We start from the raw sequence: 18,851 nt of genomic DNA, 5'->3' as shown, positions 1-18,851 counted from the left end.
AATCCCTTATGTGGTATTTGCATTTTCGTTCATTTGAGGGTTTTTTTAAAAAAAAAAAATGTTTCATATGGATTCGTTGTTGATTATTGTTGTTTGTATCATTATTAATATTAACAATGATACAAATGGGAACTGCAACAAAACATTGCAGTGTAAAGTGCTTCCATTCAGGATCCTCCATTCCATTCCCAGTCTGTTCCAGTTTTTTATTCCACGCCTAGGGTGATGTGCATTGGGGGGGGGGGGAGAAAAACCCATCCATATGCATTCTTTCAATGTTGGGGGGAAACATCTGAACCCCTCTACTGTCATGAAGCACAGGGGGTGAGCTTCTCCACAGGCATGTAACTTGCACTCTTAAGCAATGTAAAAAAAAATATCTTTAGGTGTATAATGTTGCTGATATTTTAATTAGGGGGATGGTACTGAGCAGGAACTTCTTGAGTGAATTTGTTTGGCTCAAAATGGGGCATTGGAGGTGCATGAAAGGTTTCATTCAAAAACTCTCCCGGCTCCTCTGTTTCTGTTTCCACCACCACCTGTTCCTATTCCTGCCCCCAATTGCTGGACATGATTTTTACATTAGCTGTACCCACAAGTACTTCTTAATTTTATTTTACCCACAGTTTGCCAGAATATAATGTCCGGCTTCATAGTTTGGCTCCATGATGATGTCATGAAGCCAGTGAGACTAGGCAACAGTACACAATGGCATCTGAAGCCAACAGAGAGCGAGGGCTTCCTTCCCTCACTCTGGTGACTTGTGGGTAAAACTAAAATTGCAGCTGAGAGCACTGTGGGGTATACGATTGTATCATTGTCACCAGTATATGAGGCATGTCTGTCAAGAGCCCTTAAAACAAAAACCTAAAATCCCTCCCTTCCTGCCGCTGCGAACAACATGGCAAAGTCAAGTGGCATTTTGACTCAGGCTTTCCCTCAGATGTTTGGAAGATGCTACCCTGTGCAAACAAATCGTCCGTGTCTCCCGTTTTCCCATCGCTCATGGTTTTGTTGGGCAGTTGCCTTTGACCAAGTCAAGTTGAGTTGGTATATAAGAAGCCGACAGCTGCGTTCTCCCTCCCCTCTCCCCCTGCTTTCGAAGGATCGCTTCCTCTAGTGCCTCAGGACTGCACGGCTTGTCAGGTGTCCAGAGCGCGAGCGGCAAACTCTCTAGGATTGTAAACTTGCATTAAATGAATTGTTGTTCTTGCTACTGAGGTTCTTTCGGTGGCGGCGGCTGAGGTGCGTTTTACAAGCCGGGGAAGTTCTCCCCTCGTGCCATAAATCGCCTCCGACAGGCAGTTGTGCAATAAAGCCCTGACATGTCTCTGTAATGGTTATAAAATGCTGAATTATTTTGCCGAGCCGCGGCTGATCAGGGAGCCACTCGGAGGAGGGATAATTAGTTGTGCAGCGGTAAATACAGGAGGCAGCCTAAGAAGTGGTGACTTAGGGGGGTCCTTAATAATTCAGAGTGGGGAGATAGCAGAGGAGAGACTTAGAAGCAAGGCAGTGTGCATTTCAGGGCCCTGACTAGGAGGAGTTGCATCTTTTCTCAGCCGCAGATCTGGCGGTGATTGTCATGAGAATCCAGTGCCCCCAAATCCTGACCTGATCCTATCTATATCTTCCACATCCTATTACACCCTTCCCCAACTTAACAGCCTCCAGATGTGTGTGACTGTGACTCCTATAATTCCTACCTTCCACTTCCTATTACATAGCCTCCAGTGGCAACCAATTTGCAGCACTAGATTTGGGGAATCACATCTTGAATACAGATTTTCAGTAGAGAAGCCGGGAAAGTTCACCGGGCCTGGAAACGATCATCTCAAAGGAGAAGTGAGCCTTAGAAGTCCCCAAATTCTTCTCTGGCTTACCCCACAGATAGAAGGGCTGCTCCTGGGAAAACTGCTGAAGAGGAAACAAAAATCCATCCCATACAGGAGACCCTCTTGCCCCAAGGGTGTCCACCAGAGCTTTGCGTTTGCCCTCCAACAGCATTTTTCTCTGCGCACAGACACTCCCCTGTACTCAGTAGGCCAGCTCTAGGGTATAGTAGCCCAGCTCTAGGGCTGTGTATATTTCTTCCAATTCTACTGATTTACTGACATCAGAGATCCAATGCCAGAGAGACAAGGGCCATGGAAGTTTCTGTGGTGACTGGAAGGGGGGATTGCAAGATCAGATCCCTCCCCCTTCCCCTCAACAAGGTCAGACCTTTGTGACCTTGGGTGCGTGTGTGTGTGTGATCCATAGCATCCCATGGCAGCTGGAATGCCCTTCCAGGGTCCATAATATTGCAGCCTTAGTTGTATTCTTTTCAGCACTTTTTTAATGTTTAAAATTACAGCTTTATATAAATTGGAATGGAGCACTAACATACTTTTATTGTACCAGTGTTTAATTAAATGGGATTAGGGTGCGCTATGTTTTTCTTTCTTAAATGTTTCTTGCTATTATCACCCACACAGAAAACAAGGCTTAACTCTGGAAAGTGCACACAGATGGCATCATTAAAAAAAAAATGTGTTGCAGTATTTCACCAATATTATAAGTATCCAGCAGGAAAAAGTTGCTCGAATCAGCCTCACCCTGGGGTCCTGCAAGAAAGCACCTGGCTTTTGCCTAATCCAGAAGTTTTGCAGAGAACCAGTCAGGGGAGGCTGGTGGCTCCGATTTCGATGGGGCTGTGAGTCCATCCTGGGTTACAGCCAGAACTCTAAAGGATCTATCCAAGGTGCTGAGACCTAGCCCAAAATTAGTTCAGCACTTTGGCAGCAGCATTAGAGTTTTGGCTGTAACCATAGAAATCGGAGCCCCAACCGAAATTGGAGCCACTAGACTCTGTTGGAACCATCCTCTGTGCTGAGCCCATGTTATTCAAAGCCATGCCGATTTGATGTATTCATGTATGGAAAACTGGAAGAAACCTCATACTGAGTTAGACCGATGATGATGATGATTTACAATATTTATATACTGCTCCATATCTAAAATAGATTCTGGAGCAGTGTGCATAGGAATGAAGCAGAAGAAAGATTACACTAGCCAGGGCTGATGGGAGTTGAAGTTAAAAACATCTGGAGGGCACCAGGAACGGCAAAGCCTGGTTGACACTAATTGGCAGTGGCTCACCAAGGGTGGTGGTGGTGGTTTTGACAAGGGTCATTCCTAGCCCTTACTGAAGATGCCAGAGCGTGGACTGCATGTGAGCTGATGCTCCACCATGGCCACTTTATCGAGATCTCTCATTGATCAACCTAATGCCAACTCTTGCCTAGTTGAGCTCCACATTGGGGAGGAGGCTATTGAGGTTATAGAGTTTGCTGCAACCCGAGTTCATTTGGAACCGGTGTCCAAGAAATGATGCTGGCATAGGGAATTGGCAAGATGATGCACTTGGCAAGGGCGAGGTGTATTGCTTGGGAATCTCAGTGCATCCCTCCAGACCGTACAGCAAGGCTGGCCCTATCGGGGCATATGCCGAATAGCAGAGGGAGCAGCTGTCAGGCTGGGCGTCGTTTCCTGCGTAGGAGTTGCGAGTTCCTGCTGCCCTTAAAGCTGGGGCCAAAGACGAGGGAGGAAATGAGCCGGAGGGATGTCGACTGATGTGTCCTACGTGGGTCAGTCATTAGGAATAGGGGAGGAAGCCTTGCATCAACGGAAAGGGTTTCATTGCAGTTCAAGGTTTGGGGTATTACACAATTGTAAAAACTGGCACCTCAAAAGGACCCGGATCTTGGTGCGAATTTTCCTAGATTTAAAATTGTGCTGGTCTTGTTCTCTGGCTGAGATGCCAGCATCCTGCTTCATCGTCGTTTGTCAATGTGATAATACTTTAAGGCCGCTTCACATTGTTGTTAGTAGCTTAGGAACATGGGAAGCTGCCTTGTACCGAGTCAGGCATTTGGTCCATCTAGCCTAGTATTGTTGACATTGACTGGCAGGGGCTAACCAGGGTAACAGGCGGGAGGGTTTTTTTTTTTTTTCCTGGCAGCTGTCAGACCCAGTCTGGAGCCTTCATTGTGCGCGACAATGGAGGCTCCAGAAATTACGTAATTCCTCCCGCTGCGTAAATGTTGGCTGCAAAGGCCCCATTTATGCAAGAGTAAAGGCATGAATGCTCACCAAGCCACCAAAGAATCTCACATAGCACATGAGTGTGGGCGAACAGTGGGGACGGCAGGGCAATCATCCCATGAGTTGGACCCAGGTGAGTTCACCCATCCTTATTCGTCTTTCCTGATTTTGCTGGAGTCGCAGACTTTAAAGATTTCATTCTGTCCTCTGTGTGATTTTGCTGTTGCTGCACAGAAGGCAATGGTTCATGCCACCAGCAAGACCATCTGCATTCGATGTATAGCTCCACCTGATGAGCACACCAAGTTTCTCCTCTCTGGTATAAGGAACACAGGCTTTTGGAAGCCTGCTGAGGTAGTAGCCCAGAAGGGGCAGAAGAGCATCTGCAAGTATCTGCGGTTCCCATCTCTGCATCTCTACTGCTGTTATTATTCCCATCAAAGGGATGCTCACACCTTTCTCTCTTCCTTGTAGTCTTGAGAGATGACTTCCGGCAAGCTCCCAGCGATGTGGTAGTGGCTGCCGGTGAGCCAGCTGTGATGGAGTGCGTCCCACCAAGAGGACACCCAGAGCCCACCATATCCTGGAAGAAGAACAACATTCGCATCAGTGATAAGGATGAACGCATCACGGTGAGACTAAGAGAGCGAGTCACCACTCTTTGGAACCAAAAGCAGCATTATGCACCTTTTAATCTGAAAGGTGTCGTCTTTGTGGTCAAATTATGGGTTTTGTTGTTCTCCTGTACAAGGATTCACAGCCAAGTGGTGTGGGCAGGGATGTGGAGTTACCTTAAGAACTGGAAATAGGTATGTTTTGCATGCAGGCAAAAGAAGATCAGAAGAGCCATGCTGGATCAGACCAAGGTACATCTTGTTCAGCACTCTGTTCACACAGTGTTCACACAGTGCAGTAAACCACATCTCCCATAGCAACCATTTTATGGAGGTGCGCAGTATAGTTTCTCAAATTGCCAAATGAGCCCACAGGCCCACACCACCTGGTGTCCACTAAAAGATGGACTCAGGCAGGTATGGGTTTGTATATATATTATGTGGATATATCTCCTTTACCAACATGCCTGGTCATTGAGGCCATCAGAGAGCATGTTCTTGGTGGTTCCACATAGATCTATGGCCCGATAGGGGTCTACCCAGACAAAAGCCTTCAGTGTGGTGGTCTCCTTCCTATGGAACTTCCTGCCTTCAGAGATCAGGCAGTTGCCAACTTTGTGCTGTTTCTGGAGCCCCCTGAAAGGCTTTCAGAAAGGCTTCCTTGACTGACCAGCCATGGTTTTATTGGAATTCAGTTTATTCAAAAATTAGTAATAATTTAAACATGGTGTTTTATTCTTTTATCCTATTTTGTATCTTCTTTTGTTTACCCCTCTGGAATCTGTGGAGCCATAGATAAATGGTGTAAATAAATAAATAAATAAATAAATAAATATTGAAACAGAGTTTCTTGTTGGCCTTTCACTCTAGATCCGAGGTGGGAAGCTGATGATGTCCAACACGAGGAAAAGCGATGCCGGCATGTACATCTGTGTGGCCACCAACATGGTGGGTGAACGTGATAGCGAACCTGCAGAACTGGTGGTGTTTGGTAAGCAGGAGTTGGAGAACTGGAATTGGGTGGCGGGGAAAAGGTGGGCGAGTTTCCACAAGGTCAGATTGGTCTACAGGAGTTTTGTAATAGAATTTGGGGTCGGGAGGAAATTTTTCTTTCTTTCTTTCAAACTTCTGAACCACTATGTGACCCAAAACTCGGTCATCCTTCGAACTTCTCACTTCTCCAAATTTTGCAACAGAGTTCTCCAATCAAAACGTGTGTGCAAAAATGCATAAATTGGGGGAAATCACATTTGTAAATCCATTATATGAAGAAAAATGATTGGGGAAAGTATATCTTTGGCAAAATACACACCAAAATGCATGCATTAGGAGGAATGTACACAACACTGCTTTTCCATTTTCATGCAAGTGTGTGTGTGTGTGTGTGTGTGTGTGTGTGTGTGTACTCAGCCACTTCAGGATGAGTACACATAAGACTGGAGACAAACTGGACTTAATATTGGAAAAATGGGAAACCGAGATTAATCAAAAATGATAGTTTCAACCATCCCTAAATAAGATTTCCTGGTTGTTATTGTTGTTGTTGTTTGTTTCCTTCTAAAGCTTAGAAACAGCTGTAGGTTTGCAGAAACTGGAAGTGGATTAATTCTTTCCCCCTCACATGGAGATGGGGAAATGTTTTTCTTCCAAGGATAGCATTCCCTCTGGGGTAATTTCTAGGGGGTTGCATGCGAACAGGTAGTTGGAGCCAAAGTCAATGGTGAGCAAATGTGGACAGATACTTTTTTCTCTTTCTGCCAGCCTCTTCTCTCTCTTTCTCTCTTTCTCTCTTTCTCTCTTTCTCTCTTTCTCTCTTTCTCTCTTTCTCTCTCTCTCTCTCTCTCTCTTTCTGCCACACCCTTTTACCTAGGGAGGTTGTGGGCTCTCCCACACTAGAGGCATTCAAGAGGAAGCTGGACAACCATCTGTCAGGGATGCTTTAGGGTGGATTCCTGCATTGAGCAGGGGGTTGGACTCCATGGCCTTGTAGGCCCCTTCCAACTCTGCTATTCTATGATTCTATGATTCTATGATCTGCCTCCCTGTCTTCCTTTCCTGGGCCTGCTGGAGTTAGGGACAGATCACTCTTGGATGACTGCCGCTGGGCCTTCCCTCAGTTCAAATCCTCTGACAATATTTTCATTCTCGACAGAGCGGCCCACTTTCATCAAAAGGCCCATAAACCAGGTGGTCCTTGCTGAGGACACTGTGAATTTCCACTGTGAAGTTCAGGGGGACCCTGTGCCGACATCTCGTTGGCGCAAGGAAGAAGGAGAGCTTCCTCAAGGGAGGTAAGTGGTGGCTGGGGAAAACATTTCACTTTCTTGGCTTATATATGCGGGGGTGGAGGTGGGGCATGGGAGTGTCCACTTACAATCCAGCGCAGTCGAGGATGGTGGCTATGGTTTTGGTGGGGCTGTGAATCCATTTTGGGTTTCAATCAGAACCATCCATAGCTCTAGAGAAGCTATCCATGGTGCTGAACCCCAGCCCTGAATTAGATTCAGCAGCTTGGATAGCTCCTTTAGAGGGCTGGCTGCTTCTGAATGAAACCCAGCCTCAACACAATTGGATCCACCAGGGGCAAATCTACACAGCAAAATCAGGACTGGCACTTCCTGCATGGCCCTGGATTGAGCACTCTCCTTCAGCGTCATTCCCCATTGGTAAAGCAAGGACCACCGAGTGCTTTGCACTTCAGAAGAGCTGCAGAAATTCCAAGCAATAACAGTAATGGCTGGAAAGCGATTCAGGCTTGAAAAGAAGGCTTCCTCTGCTCCACTGTGGTGCCTGCAGAGGTCAGCCAAACAGTTCCAGAGCAGCAACAATGGCGAAACAGAAACATGGTTCAGATACCCTTGTCTTGATTTCAGGACGACCAGGAGCAATTCTGCTTAATCCCCTTAATGAGGCCTTGGACGCAATGGGGCTGACGATACATATCATCATGGGCAATTGCACAAGTTGCTATGCAATTAAAGAGAGCCGTTTTTCTTCCCCTGCTTCCCCCCCCCCTCATGAAAACTGTGCACTTTCTTTATTGAGACAGGAGCCCCTAACAGGAAAGATGTTCCCAAGCTAGCAAGGAGAATGATTTAATTGCTTTCGCCAGTGACCCTAAAATTGTGCTTAAATTTTTTAATATGGTTAATGCAGCATGGAACTTTTTTTTCCCTAGTTCCACCGATAGTCGTGGGGAATATGGCTGATTAATAAGGATGATGATCTTGTGGATTTAGCTTTCCAGTTGCTATGGGCATGGGCAGAAAAAGAAGCACATTCGATGTTCCTGATTGCTGTCTTAGCCCATTGAGGAGGCCAGCATCCAGGCACACATGAGAAGCCATTGCTTGGTGGCAGAGGTCACGGTTCACATGCTCCACAAACATTATACAGGAGCTGAGCCAGGACAACTACTTTTAACCAAGTTCCATTGCCTCACCCAGATGCCCTGCCATTTCCAGGTTTTTGAGGGCCCTTGGGCAAGACACCCAGAATGGGACCCTTCTCTCAGTGAGTCCACCTTCTCACCGTCAGTGTCACCAACTGCCATTCCTCTTCCTCCCCTTTCCCATCATTGATACCGTGGGCTTTCTTGCCAAGCAATGAGCCAGTAAGCAGTAGCATCTACTGGTCCTCCTTCTCATCATCACCACTGTCTGGGCCTGAGCGAAAGTCAGGTGAACAAGACAGCTGAAATGGTGATGAGGGGGTGCTTGTCAGTGGCCCCCTGCTGGGGTGCATGCCTTCACCTGATGCCCAATGATGCCTACCCTTGGCATCAGCCTTGAGCCCAGACACACATTTACCCTTTCAGTCAAAGCCAGGGCTGGCCCAACACATTTTGTTGCTTAGGCAAAGAACATTCCATGAACACAAGTTGGACTTGCAGAGAAATCTGTCTTCAGCACAGATGATAAGACCACGTCCTCCACTGCAGCTGAAGGCAACAGGCTAACTTGGGGGGGGGGGTTCTCAAAGCAGACCATACAGCACATAGGTTTCTCCTCCAACACCTTGTTGCCACCTCCCAGCATCTGCCGCCTGAGACGATTGCTTCACTCTGCAATAATGGTAGGGCCGGCCCTGGTCAGAGCTAGGCCTCAGTGACATGTTTCTTCCTTTCAATCCCAGATCGGAGGTTCAGAATGATAATACTCTGCGTATCAGCCGGGTGAGTGCAGAGGACGAGGGCACATACACTTGTGTGGCAGAGAATAGTGTGGGCAAATCTGAGGCTTCGGGCTCCCTCAGCGTCCATGGTGAGTATGGCTCAAGTGGTTGCAAACTTCTGCTTCAGATGCGATGCATTGTGGTGTGGCAAGAAGATAAATGCAGATGTGGGTCGGGGGAGCTTTGAATATTGCAGTCACCCATTGCTGAGGCAACTATGTTTATCTTTGTTGTTCATAGCGCCAACAGAACAAATCTAGCCCCAAGGGCTGATAGGAACAGAAGGGCCGAACAGAAACAGTGATTTGACCAAAAAGTCATGAAACTGAAGTAGTGATTCCATCACCACCATTTTGTTTCACTGATTCATTTTGCTGATTCATCATTGCATTTCCTTGGGAGTAAATCCCATTGAACTGAATGGGGCTTACTTCTGCATAGGATTTCACCATTAATCTGATCCCCCCCCTCCTCCACACACCCTCAAAACTAAAGAGACAGTGGGATACCATTTAAGCCTTTGCGTCTTCTTTCAAATAAAGCATCAATGGCTTTTGTCAAGACTTTTCTTTTTAAGAAAGAAATTCAAACATAAAATATGTTTTTCCAAGTATCTTAGGTTTTACAGTAGGAGCACATGGAATGGTACACTGAGGTTTTGTATTTTTAACAAGCCTACTTCTGTTATAGCTCTTTCTTTGGGGTGGTATTTATCACTACACCTCTCAAATAAAATGAGCTGCTGGAGAAATAATCTACCCACTCTTTTTAAAAAAAGTCTATGTTTTTCTGTAGATATTAAACTACTGCCCATTATGACAGCAGTCCCAAGCAAGCAGCAAAGAAGTCAGCTGTTTTGATGGTGGTCGCCATTTTGAACTACCCAAAATGCACCTCAGAACACAGCATTCTGGGAAACACCAAACGGCTGCTTTCATCCTGCTGGATCTCTGGACAGTGTCTAGTGGTAGTCCTTTGTAGACTAGGCCCATTTACTGCCATGGGTCTTCTCTGTATAGGAGTACTGTTGGATACTGCCTTCTGATTCCTTCCTCCTATCCCTGCCCTTTGACGATTTCCCTTAAAAAATTACAATTTTTGAGGTGAGTGTACCTGTACCTGTAAGGCACTGCAGCAACTTGTATGACACCACCAGAGTTCCTTGAACGCTACCACCCATGAATGTTCTCTAGAGCTGCATAATTTCCTTAAAATATTCAGTATTGCAATATATATCCTCTCAACTATCCCAAAGGATCTAAATGGGCCACCACTATTTAAAATAAAGACCCAACGCCTAACATTGAATTATTTAAAAACAAATCACAGTTAAAATCTGTGGCCGACTGCAATAGAATAAAATATAAGCTAAATATATCCCATCTCTGTTCCTGGTATTAGCTTAATTCTGGTCGCTAAAACTCAGCCCGTACAGGGAGGTTTTATAGCATTAACAGGGGATTCTCTAGCTTTGGCAATTCTCCACAGTGAGAATTCTCAGTGACTGCAGAATGGCCCAGAAGAATACTGCTGTATTTCATGCAGATTTGGCAGACAGAGCAGTTAAGATTTGGCCTCTGTACCCCTGTACTCTAATTTTGGACCTACTTTCTTACTGACACTTTAAGCATTCACACCAGCTTAATTTGATCCAAATCACCTCATACTTTTTTTTGTTTTTTTGTTTTTGTTTTTCATATGTTCTCTTTGTTCCAGTTGGCCCATTCCGTAAGTATTCATTTCATCTCATTACACTGCTGCATGCTGGGAAGGCTGAGGGTTGGAGTTCATGGGTCAGCTTTGTGCATGCATCTCTCTCTCTCTCTCTCTCTCTCTCTCTCTCTCTCCCTCTCTCTCTCTCTCTCTCTGAAGCCACAATGGGACCATTGTGGCTTTAAAAAGAAAGATTCCATGGGTCCCGTGATCCATTGGTCTGATGTCAAGAAGAATTCATTGAGTTTGGTTGTCTAGATTAGAGATGGGCAGAAGAAAGATCTCCAGATATTTAGATGTTTTTTACTTCAACTCCCAGCATTCCTGATCATTGGTTTTGTTGGCAGGGGCTTCTGGGAGTTAAATTCCAAAATACCTGGCCAGGGAGCTTCAGCTATTGGGCGGTATAAAAATGCAATAAATAAATAACCTTCTGCCTACCCCTGGCCTAGATCTTGAACAGCATTCTGTTTTCATCATAATTTGAACAAGACAAGACAAGACAAAATAAGATAATGTGCTATGTGGATACAATCCAGTATTGGTTACACGGATGACACTATGACCCTGTTCAGATGACCCAATAATTTTGAGCTAAACATTATGGCTTAGTGTGTCGTGTGAACCATGACTTGGTAGGCCATGTGAACCATTCCTAACCATGGTGGCTGCATAACCACAGTTTAAACATGCTCACAAACCATTTGCTGCAAAAGGTTTAATGGGCTAACCATGGCTTAGCATATTGTCTGAACAGGCCCTATATCACCCCTCCCCAAGCTGTTGTCCCCTCCAGATATTTTGGACTTCAACTCCCATCAGCCCCTAGAATGGCTAATGGTCAGAAATGCTGGGAGTTATAGTCCAAAGCAACTGGAGGGAGACAGGTTGGGGAAGCCTGCGCTATATCATCATCAATGATGATGATGATGATGATATTGATATTGTTCTCAGTATCCAATTGCATAGCTGAAAAGATTCATTTCTTGGAGTGGTGAAAGTTTTTCCTTTTTGTGAAATCGTGCATGGTGGCATGTGTTTGCATTCAAATGAATTGTGGTCCTCTGACTGAAGTTAGATCTACATGCCTTTCATCCAGATCTGTGGCTTACGTACCCCCAGCAACATAGGGGAAAGCGTTCCTTTCTCCTTTGTCCCATGGCAGGGGTTGTTGGCAGGTCTCCTTCCCCCTCAAGTGCTTATCGGGGTTGTTTTCGCTAATAAATCACCCTCCAACAAAGCACTCTGCTCTTCTTAAAGCTGTGGAGATAAGAGCCCAAAGGTGCATGAGAGATTCTGGGTGATAGGAGATGCCGGTTTCCCTGCTTCTTCATTCTTTGCTGTGCGGCCAGCAACCCAGTTCAATTTCCTGCCTCGGGACAGATGGGAGGGGCTGTTCTGCCATCGCCGGTTATCTTCATGCTGGGTTTGTGGGCAGCAGGAACATTTCCTCAGTTCTCCCCCCACGTTTTATCTTTTCCTTTGAAGTGGGGAAGGCACCGAGGAGTGAGGCGTTGCTGGGGGGCATCCATGAATTTCCTGAGTCACAATATCCCTTCCGTCACCCAGACTCGGAAAGCCTTTGAAGTGATGCCCGGTGCATGCGAGGGGGGGCGCGAGCGCGTGTGTCATCTAGGAAGGGGGCTTTCCCAGCAATCATTAACCAAAGAGCCAAAATTGCTCCCCCTCCTTCCCTCCCATTTACATTTTTATTTGATTACGGAGCAGGTGGTGCCACAACTAAGACAGCAGGCTGTTGCTCTGAAGGGTTGGAGGTCACTCGGCTTGCATCCAGGCACAGGTTTGAATGAATCCGGCCACCATCACCCCGCCCCGATTGTGCCCCCTCTGCAAAACCGGGCCAAGGCAGCTGATCTTCAGTTGCAACACCAGCAGAATGGCCCTTGCTGTAGATGCTGTCTGCAAGAGTTTCCCCCTCTTCCCCCACACATAAACCCTCCTGAACCGATTGCTTAAACAGGGGCTGTGGTCTCAGGGGACAAAGCCTGACCTTCAGCAGGGACGTGGCCTCTGCCAGGCACATTCTTTTCATGGCCGTCCTCTCCTTCAGGATTTACGGCAGTCGAGAAAAGGGGTCGCTCCCAAACGCTGCGGAGAGCGCAACACGACCCACAGCCTCAAGTTACACAACCATTCACAGGGGCTTGCAGACATGTGCCTGACCCCAATGCTTTGATGTGTGGTTTTTGGGGGGTTGGATTTGGTTACCCATCATGCTCGCACCAAACATTCAGATGTCAGGATGATAAAAATCAAGACAGGAAATATCCCAAGCACCTGATCACCCCAAGGCTCTTATAAATTTTTATGCTGGGATAAGATTACAGAAACCTGCCACTTTTGGGGGGGGGGGTTAGGTAGGTTCGTTTCTTTATTCTAAAAGCATCAGGGCTGTCCTTCAATCAACAGCTCTTAGAGGGAGTCACAAGGTTCCTGAAAAAAGAAATAAGGAAATGTAGCAAGGGGGGGGGGAAACAATGGACACAATCCAATGAAGTGCTTGAGCCCCCAGTGATTCCTTTCTGCCCCGTCGATTAGCTTTGGCAAGTGGTGCATCCCACCTGCTTTGTTGCACAAGTGTGGCCCAGTGCTTATGCGATTTAGCGCTGAACTTCCAACATGTGTAGAAACACTTGTTACTGGAAGGAGGCTGGTTGGCAGAGCTCCCTGATGTGACTCTGGCTACTTTACGCCCTTCCAGAAATGAGCATTTCCACTCATTTCAGGTTGCCCCAGAAGCGCTAAACCGCCATTGTGCAGTGGTGGGGGAGTCTTGCGCAATGGAATTTGGCATGGCGGGGTGTAAGCGCATCATGGAATTCTGCCCCATAAAAAGCAGCAGATTAAAAAAAAGCCAGCAGTGCAAAGTCCTAGAAGGAAAAGCTTTCAGCTGGCACCCTAAAAACTAGCACAGTAGGCCCTGAGAAGGTCTCTCCGGAATGGGAATTTCACAAGCCAGGAGCTGCCACCAAGAAGACCCTCTCTCTGGCTGCTTAATGACCTCCACATAGGGCAGGTTGATATGGGGACAAGCATTCCTTCATGTCCCCACCCCATCTTTGGTCTGACCCAATTTGGTAACTCTTTTTCCAGTGAATCACCGCTTCTTCCTGAAATATGGCAGCCCACGTCAATCAATGGCATGCCACCAACTTAGCCATCTTTTCTCTCCAAGCAGGTACAACGATTGGTCTCAACTGAGCCAAGAGCTGGGCTAGGAGCCAACCCTGGCCAGCCGGACTCAGCCGCACTTCCCATTTAAATCCGATGTGCTCCAGTTCCCTCCTCCCCTTCCGTGAAACATTTCTCGTGCCAATCAATAATGATTAAACACAAGCAGCCTTTTCTTTTCTTCCCATGGAAATTCTACAGGGGAGGATGACTTGGCGGGGGGGGGAAGCCAGTTAAAAACATGCAAGAGCACACTCTCTCACACACGCGTGCACACTCACCAGCACACGGGTAACCTAGCAATCTATAACTTCATTAAACTGAGGCTTGCAGTGCTCAGCATGACAATGGCACACCTGAAGGTCCCTTTTTTATAGCAGCCTGGTGCCCCATAAATACTTTACAGCTCTGCCAGAGGGATGCTTATTGTCTCTGTGCTTCTTTCAGGGAGGGTAAAGAGGAGATAAGGCAGGTGATTAGCATTTGTAAAACCTGATGTCATTTGTCTTGCATTGAGAGGGAGCAAAAGAAGGGAAAAAAGTGTTCTTCTAAACCAGCCAGGAGTGTCAAACTGGGGTGGGGAGAGATTTAAACCTGAAACATTATTTATAGCTGATTTTAGAGGACTTCTTCCTTTCTGGCTTCCCTCTGTCTCATTTAACACCTTCTTCCATTGCAAGATGCTATTCTTTGCACACATTTATAGGTTAGATTTTTAAAAATCTATAGAAGAAGAAGAAGAAGAAGAGGAAGAGGAAGAAGAAGAAGAAGAAGAAGAAGAAGAAGAAGAAGAAATAAAATAAATTTCAAAAAGCACATTAAAACCCCAAGCATATTCTTGAAGAAGTCTAAATGCTTGATGTCTCCCTTAATGTAACATCTTGTGTTTCTTATGCATGCGCCAGTGTTTTGAACCATTCCTTTCTTTTATCTCTTTCTTTGCAAAGGCTTCACGTTGTTATTGTTTTAAAATCTTCTAGAGGGTACCACTGAGAGTCCATGTTGTGAACGCAGGTGTATATAGGAAATAGGAAGCTGCCTTATACTGAATTGGACCAATTCAGTATCATCGACACTGACCGGTAGCAACTCTCTGGGGTTCCAGGAAGGATTCTTTCCTAGCCCTACCTGGGGATTCTGGGAACTGGTGTCCTACCACTGATCTGCACCCTCCCTCAATGTAATCAATCTAGTTGAAAAGATGTCACATCTCATGTGAATGTCTCGCTGATGCAGCGACTGTCGATACCCCAAACCGGTTAAGAAACATCAAGTAACAAGGCACAGTATTTTATTAGCCAAACATTTGCTTGGAGAAAGCACGTGCAAGCGTTCAATTTACTAAGAGCTTCCCAGTAGGTCAAGTGAAAAGGTAGCAAATTATTCTTAGCTTATAAGAGAGTGGAAATAGGAATCTTCATTTCTATCTGTGAATCCAAATAAGCACAGCTATAAATATTCATTCGTTCTTGTGACTTAACGGCAGAAGCTCTTTTTTTCTTTTCAAGCACACAAAGAAATAGTCTATAGCAGCCAATGTCCATGCTGGCTAGTGGATGATGGGAGTTGTAGTCCAACGCATTTGGGTGCTAGGTTGGGGAGGGTTGCTCTGGAGCCAATATAATAAAGTGGCTAGAGCCAGTGAGTATGGATATTTATTTATTTATTTATTTATTTATTTAAGTATTTTTATGCCGCCATTCAGCCAAAAAAGGCTCTCACAGCGGCTTACAAAAGTATTTCTTGACAGTCCCTGCCCACAGGCTTACAATCTAAAAGACATGACACAAAAGGAAAGGGGATTGGGTAGGAGGAGGAGGGGGGAAAGGATATGGGAAACCTAAGGGTGAAAGAGACTCCCTGCAAAGGTGGGTGCTGGTTTTTATTTCCGAAATGCCCCAGAGTGACTCTGTGCTGAAGGCATCTTAGGTCATTTAAATGGCAGCTCCCATTCACATGACACATTTCTGCTGTGCACCATCAGCATCGTCAGGTAAGCCTGCCAGGGACCAATAACATAGGAGGCAGCATACCTGAGAGCTTCCTCGTACCTGGAGCCAACCATGTCCTTGGGGATGGAACTATGGGATTTTTGCCTCTGCAGGAATGCTAGCTGTTGCAGGAATGATGCATGTGAAAAGGAGATGAATGCATCCCAGATGCTGAGTTTGGGGCTACCTCCTCACACCAACCCCACCCATTTTCTCTCACAGTCTTTCTTTGCTCCGTTAGCTTTCAGGTGACGCAAAGAGGCTTGTTCCAAAGTATCAAGCCTGACTTTCTTTATCTTTCTCCTGCCTCTCCTTTTCCCTCAGTTCCACCTCAGTTAGTGACCCGGCCTCGGGATCAGATTGTAACCCAAGGCCGCACCGTGACATTCCAGTGCGAGACCAAAGGAAACCCACCGCCAGCCGTGTTCTGGCAGAAGGAAGGCAGCCAGGTGGGTTGTGTGAGTGTGCGTATGCACCCGTGCTGAATCTTCTCTGTTGGCCAGCCTTGGTTTTAAGTGAGAATTGCCCTTTGTGTAAAATCACGTACAGGTGTGCGATGCTGTGGGTACGGTCTTGGGCTTGGATGGAGGCAGGGATGATGGAGACATTTGTCCGGGGCATGGCATTTGATGAGTTGAGAGAGACTGAGGCTGAGAGACAAGAAATTCTTTCTTTCATCTGCCTACTCACAAACATTCTCTAGGCAGACAACAAAAGCTAAAAGCACAAAATGCAACACCAACGCTAAAAGTAGTGGATGGCTAGCATAGGAGAGGTTTTTCTTTTTTAATGTGCCATTTTGATTGTTATATTTAAAATATTAGGAGTCAGAAACCTTTGCTGATTTATTTCAAATCCCCCAGTGATTTACCAGCATAGCAAAATCTACAACCTTCTACCTATTCTTCCCACCACCAACCCAAATTGGGCTCAAATATCCTTCCATTTTGTTTGCATTTAGAGAGCAGGGAGTAGGCAGGCAGATGAAAGAGAGAAACATGCATATCTACTCAGAAGTAAGCCCTACTTGAGTTCACTGGGCCTTACTACAAGGGAAATGTGTGTCAGACTGCAGCCTTAATGCCGTGAGCCACCCCTAAGTTAATGGAACGGAGCAAAAAAATATGCTCATTTTTTTTAAAATGCAGTTGTAAAGCTGTGAGGGATCCCACAGATGTGATCACAGCAGTTTTACCCCAGGTTAGGTAAAATGCAGCGTTAAGCTAATGAGCTTTTCGCTGTCTGTGAGTCGTGACCAACGTTGTTTTAGATATGAAAAGATAGAAGGAGGTGAAATGAAAAAGCCTCTTTACCATAGGTAAGAATATCTTCCTTGCGACTCTGAGCAGGAGCTGGGATTTTACCTCAGCAGTTGTTTTTAGCCTGCAAAGCCATGTTCTGCCAACCAGATGGATGGGACGCAGGTATACCTCTAGAGAGACAGAGTCCCTTGGAATGAATAATTGGAGTTTTTAAAGTTGCCTTTAAATAGCATGAAGCTATTAATGTGTCAGTTACTCACATCCTAAGAGGATAGGTGATAGATAGAAAGTGGGGGAGACGAAGCAGAGAAAAGAAGATACGCAATGGGAGAGGGATATTGCAGATTGAAATGTCTTGTTACAGAGCAAGAGATCTAAGGCCTCTTCTAATTCTAAATCCCTGTGTGATTCTAAGCATGAGACCTGGTTTACAGGTTGGCCTTTAGATCTGCTCACCATGTAACATGATAACATCGAGTTGTGAGTTAAAGGCCAACCTGTAAATCAGGTCTCATGTTTATAGAATCACATAGGGATTTAGAATTAGAAGAGGCCTTAGAGGTCATCTAGTCCAACCCAGTACTCAGTGCAGGACTCTTGCAAGTGCAGTACCTCTGACAGATGGCAAGCTAGTTTCTGCTTAAATGCCTCGTGGAGGTTGCTTTGCCTGCACTCTTATTGTCTACCTGGGATAGTGAATGGAAGTGTTTCAGCTCCCTAAGTTACAGGATTGAGCCCTAGTTAAAGGGGGAACAGATGTTTCAGCCACCATAGAGATGCCACCAAAAGTGGCAAGTTCCCCCTTTGCACCTCGTAATATTTAGATCTGCTCACCATGTAACATGATAACATCGAGTTGTGAGTTCCTCACCACCACCAGTGGCCACCAATGACATGAAGTGAGGGAACTCAGTCTAGTGATGGCCCAGTTCAGATGTATGAGGAAACCTTCATTCATGTAGGTTACATTCATGTAGAGATTTCTCTCTACATGAATGACCCATGATAAGTCTTGGAGTCACAAACTCCCTTTCTGTCTCTCAAGGAAGAGGACAAAAGCTTTTGCTTCTAATGCTAAACAAACGAAATATATTCATGACATCCTGAACTTGGGGAACTGTAGTTCCTTTAAACTATGGTTAGTGAAAACAAGCCAGGGTCAAACCACTTTGTAAACAAAATGTTGGTCTGATCCAGCATGGCTCTTCTCATGTTCAGATCCTGGCTTGCAAGTGTACTATAGTTTAAACAAACCACAGCTCCCTGCATTTGGATGTCACAGGAAACAATGGATATAAAACTGAAAGCACATGCTTCTGCTCTTCTCTGGTGTGCAAAAGAGGAGCCAGGAAGGGGGAAACATGCATGCCTGTGGTTTACCACAGCTGATTCACATTGCAGAAAAACATGGCTTCCTGTTATGTCTGAACTAAGCCTTTGAAAGAGAGAAGTTGCCACAGGAATGCCATTTTCATTGGTTTCCCAGAGATGGGTGCAACTCCCCAAGACAGACAAGGTTTTGCACTGACAGAGGCATATCTAGAAACTGGGCTACAAGCAAAGAATATAATTTCTTCTGTACCCTTTTGAGGTTTGGCCCTGATTTACTTTTGATCCCATGACCGTGTCATTGGGACACTATTGAATCATGAGAAAGAACTGGAACTGCACCCTTCAAAAGGAAGAGTTTGCAACACAGCTGGTAGGGTATAGGGATGGGAAAACCAGAAATTCTCTGAACTCCACTTGGAAGCTTAGTCTGCTTAGCTCCTGTTTGAATTTGTGACCTGCTTTTCGTTCAAATGGGGAAAGTGCACATT

The 18,851-nt window shown here is 45.8% G+C and overlaps 1 protein-coding gene across 1 annotated transcript in view; it reads left to right on the top strand.

The window, feature by feature from the left end:
• Positions 1-18,851, top strand: part of ROBO3 (roundabout guidance receptor 3) — a 167,833-nt gene that overhangs the window by 98,813 nt on the left and 50,169 nt on the right. Inside the window, exons 3-7 of the mRNA XM_063139600.1 lie at positions 4,561-4,718; positions 5,571-5,691; positions 6,853-6,991; positions 8,835-8,962; positions 16,094-16,218. Coding sequence (XP_062995670.1) covers positions 4,561-4,718; positions 5,571-5,691; positions 6,853-6,991; positions 8,835-8,962; positions 16,094-16,218 — 671 coding nt within the window. The remainder of the gene's footprint in view (positions 1-4,560; positions 4,719-5,570; positions 5,692-6,852; positions 6,992-8,834; positions 8,963-16,093; positions 16,219-18,851) is intronic.

This window comes from Elgaria multicarinata, chromosome 12 (genome assembly GCF_023053635.1).
Source record: "Elgaria multicarinata webbii isolate HBS135686 ecotype San Diego chromosome 12, rElgMul1.1.pri, whole genome shotgun sequence".
Classification (NCBI taxonomy): domain Eukaryota; kingdom Metazoa; phylum Chordata; class Lepidosauria; order Squamata; family Anguidae; genus Elgaria; species Elgaria multicarinata.
The sequence above is the reverse complement of the archived record's forward strand: the minus strand, read 5'-3'. Positions and strand labels throughout refer to the sequence as shown.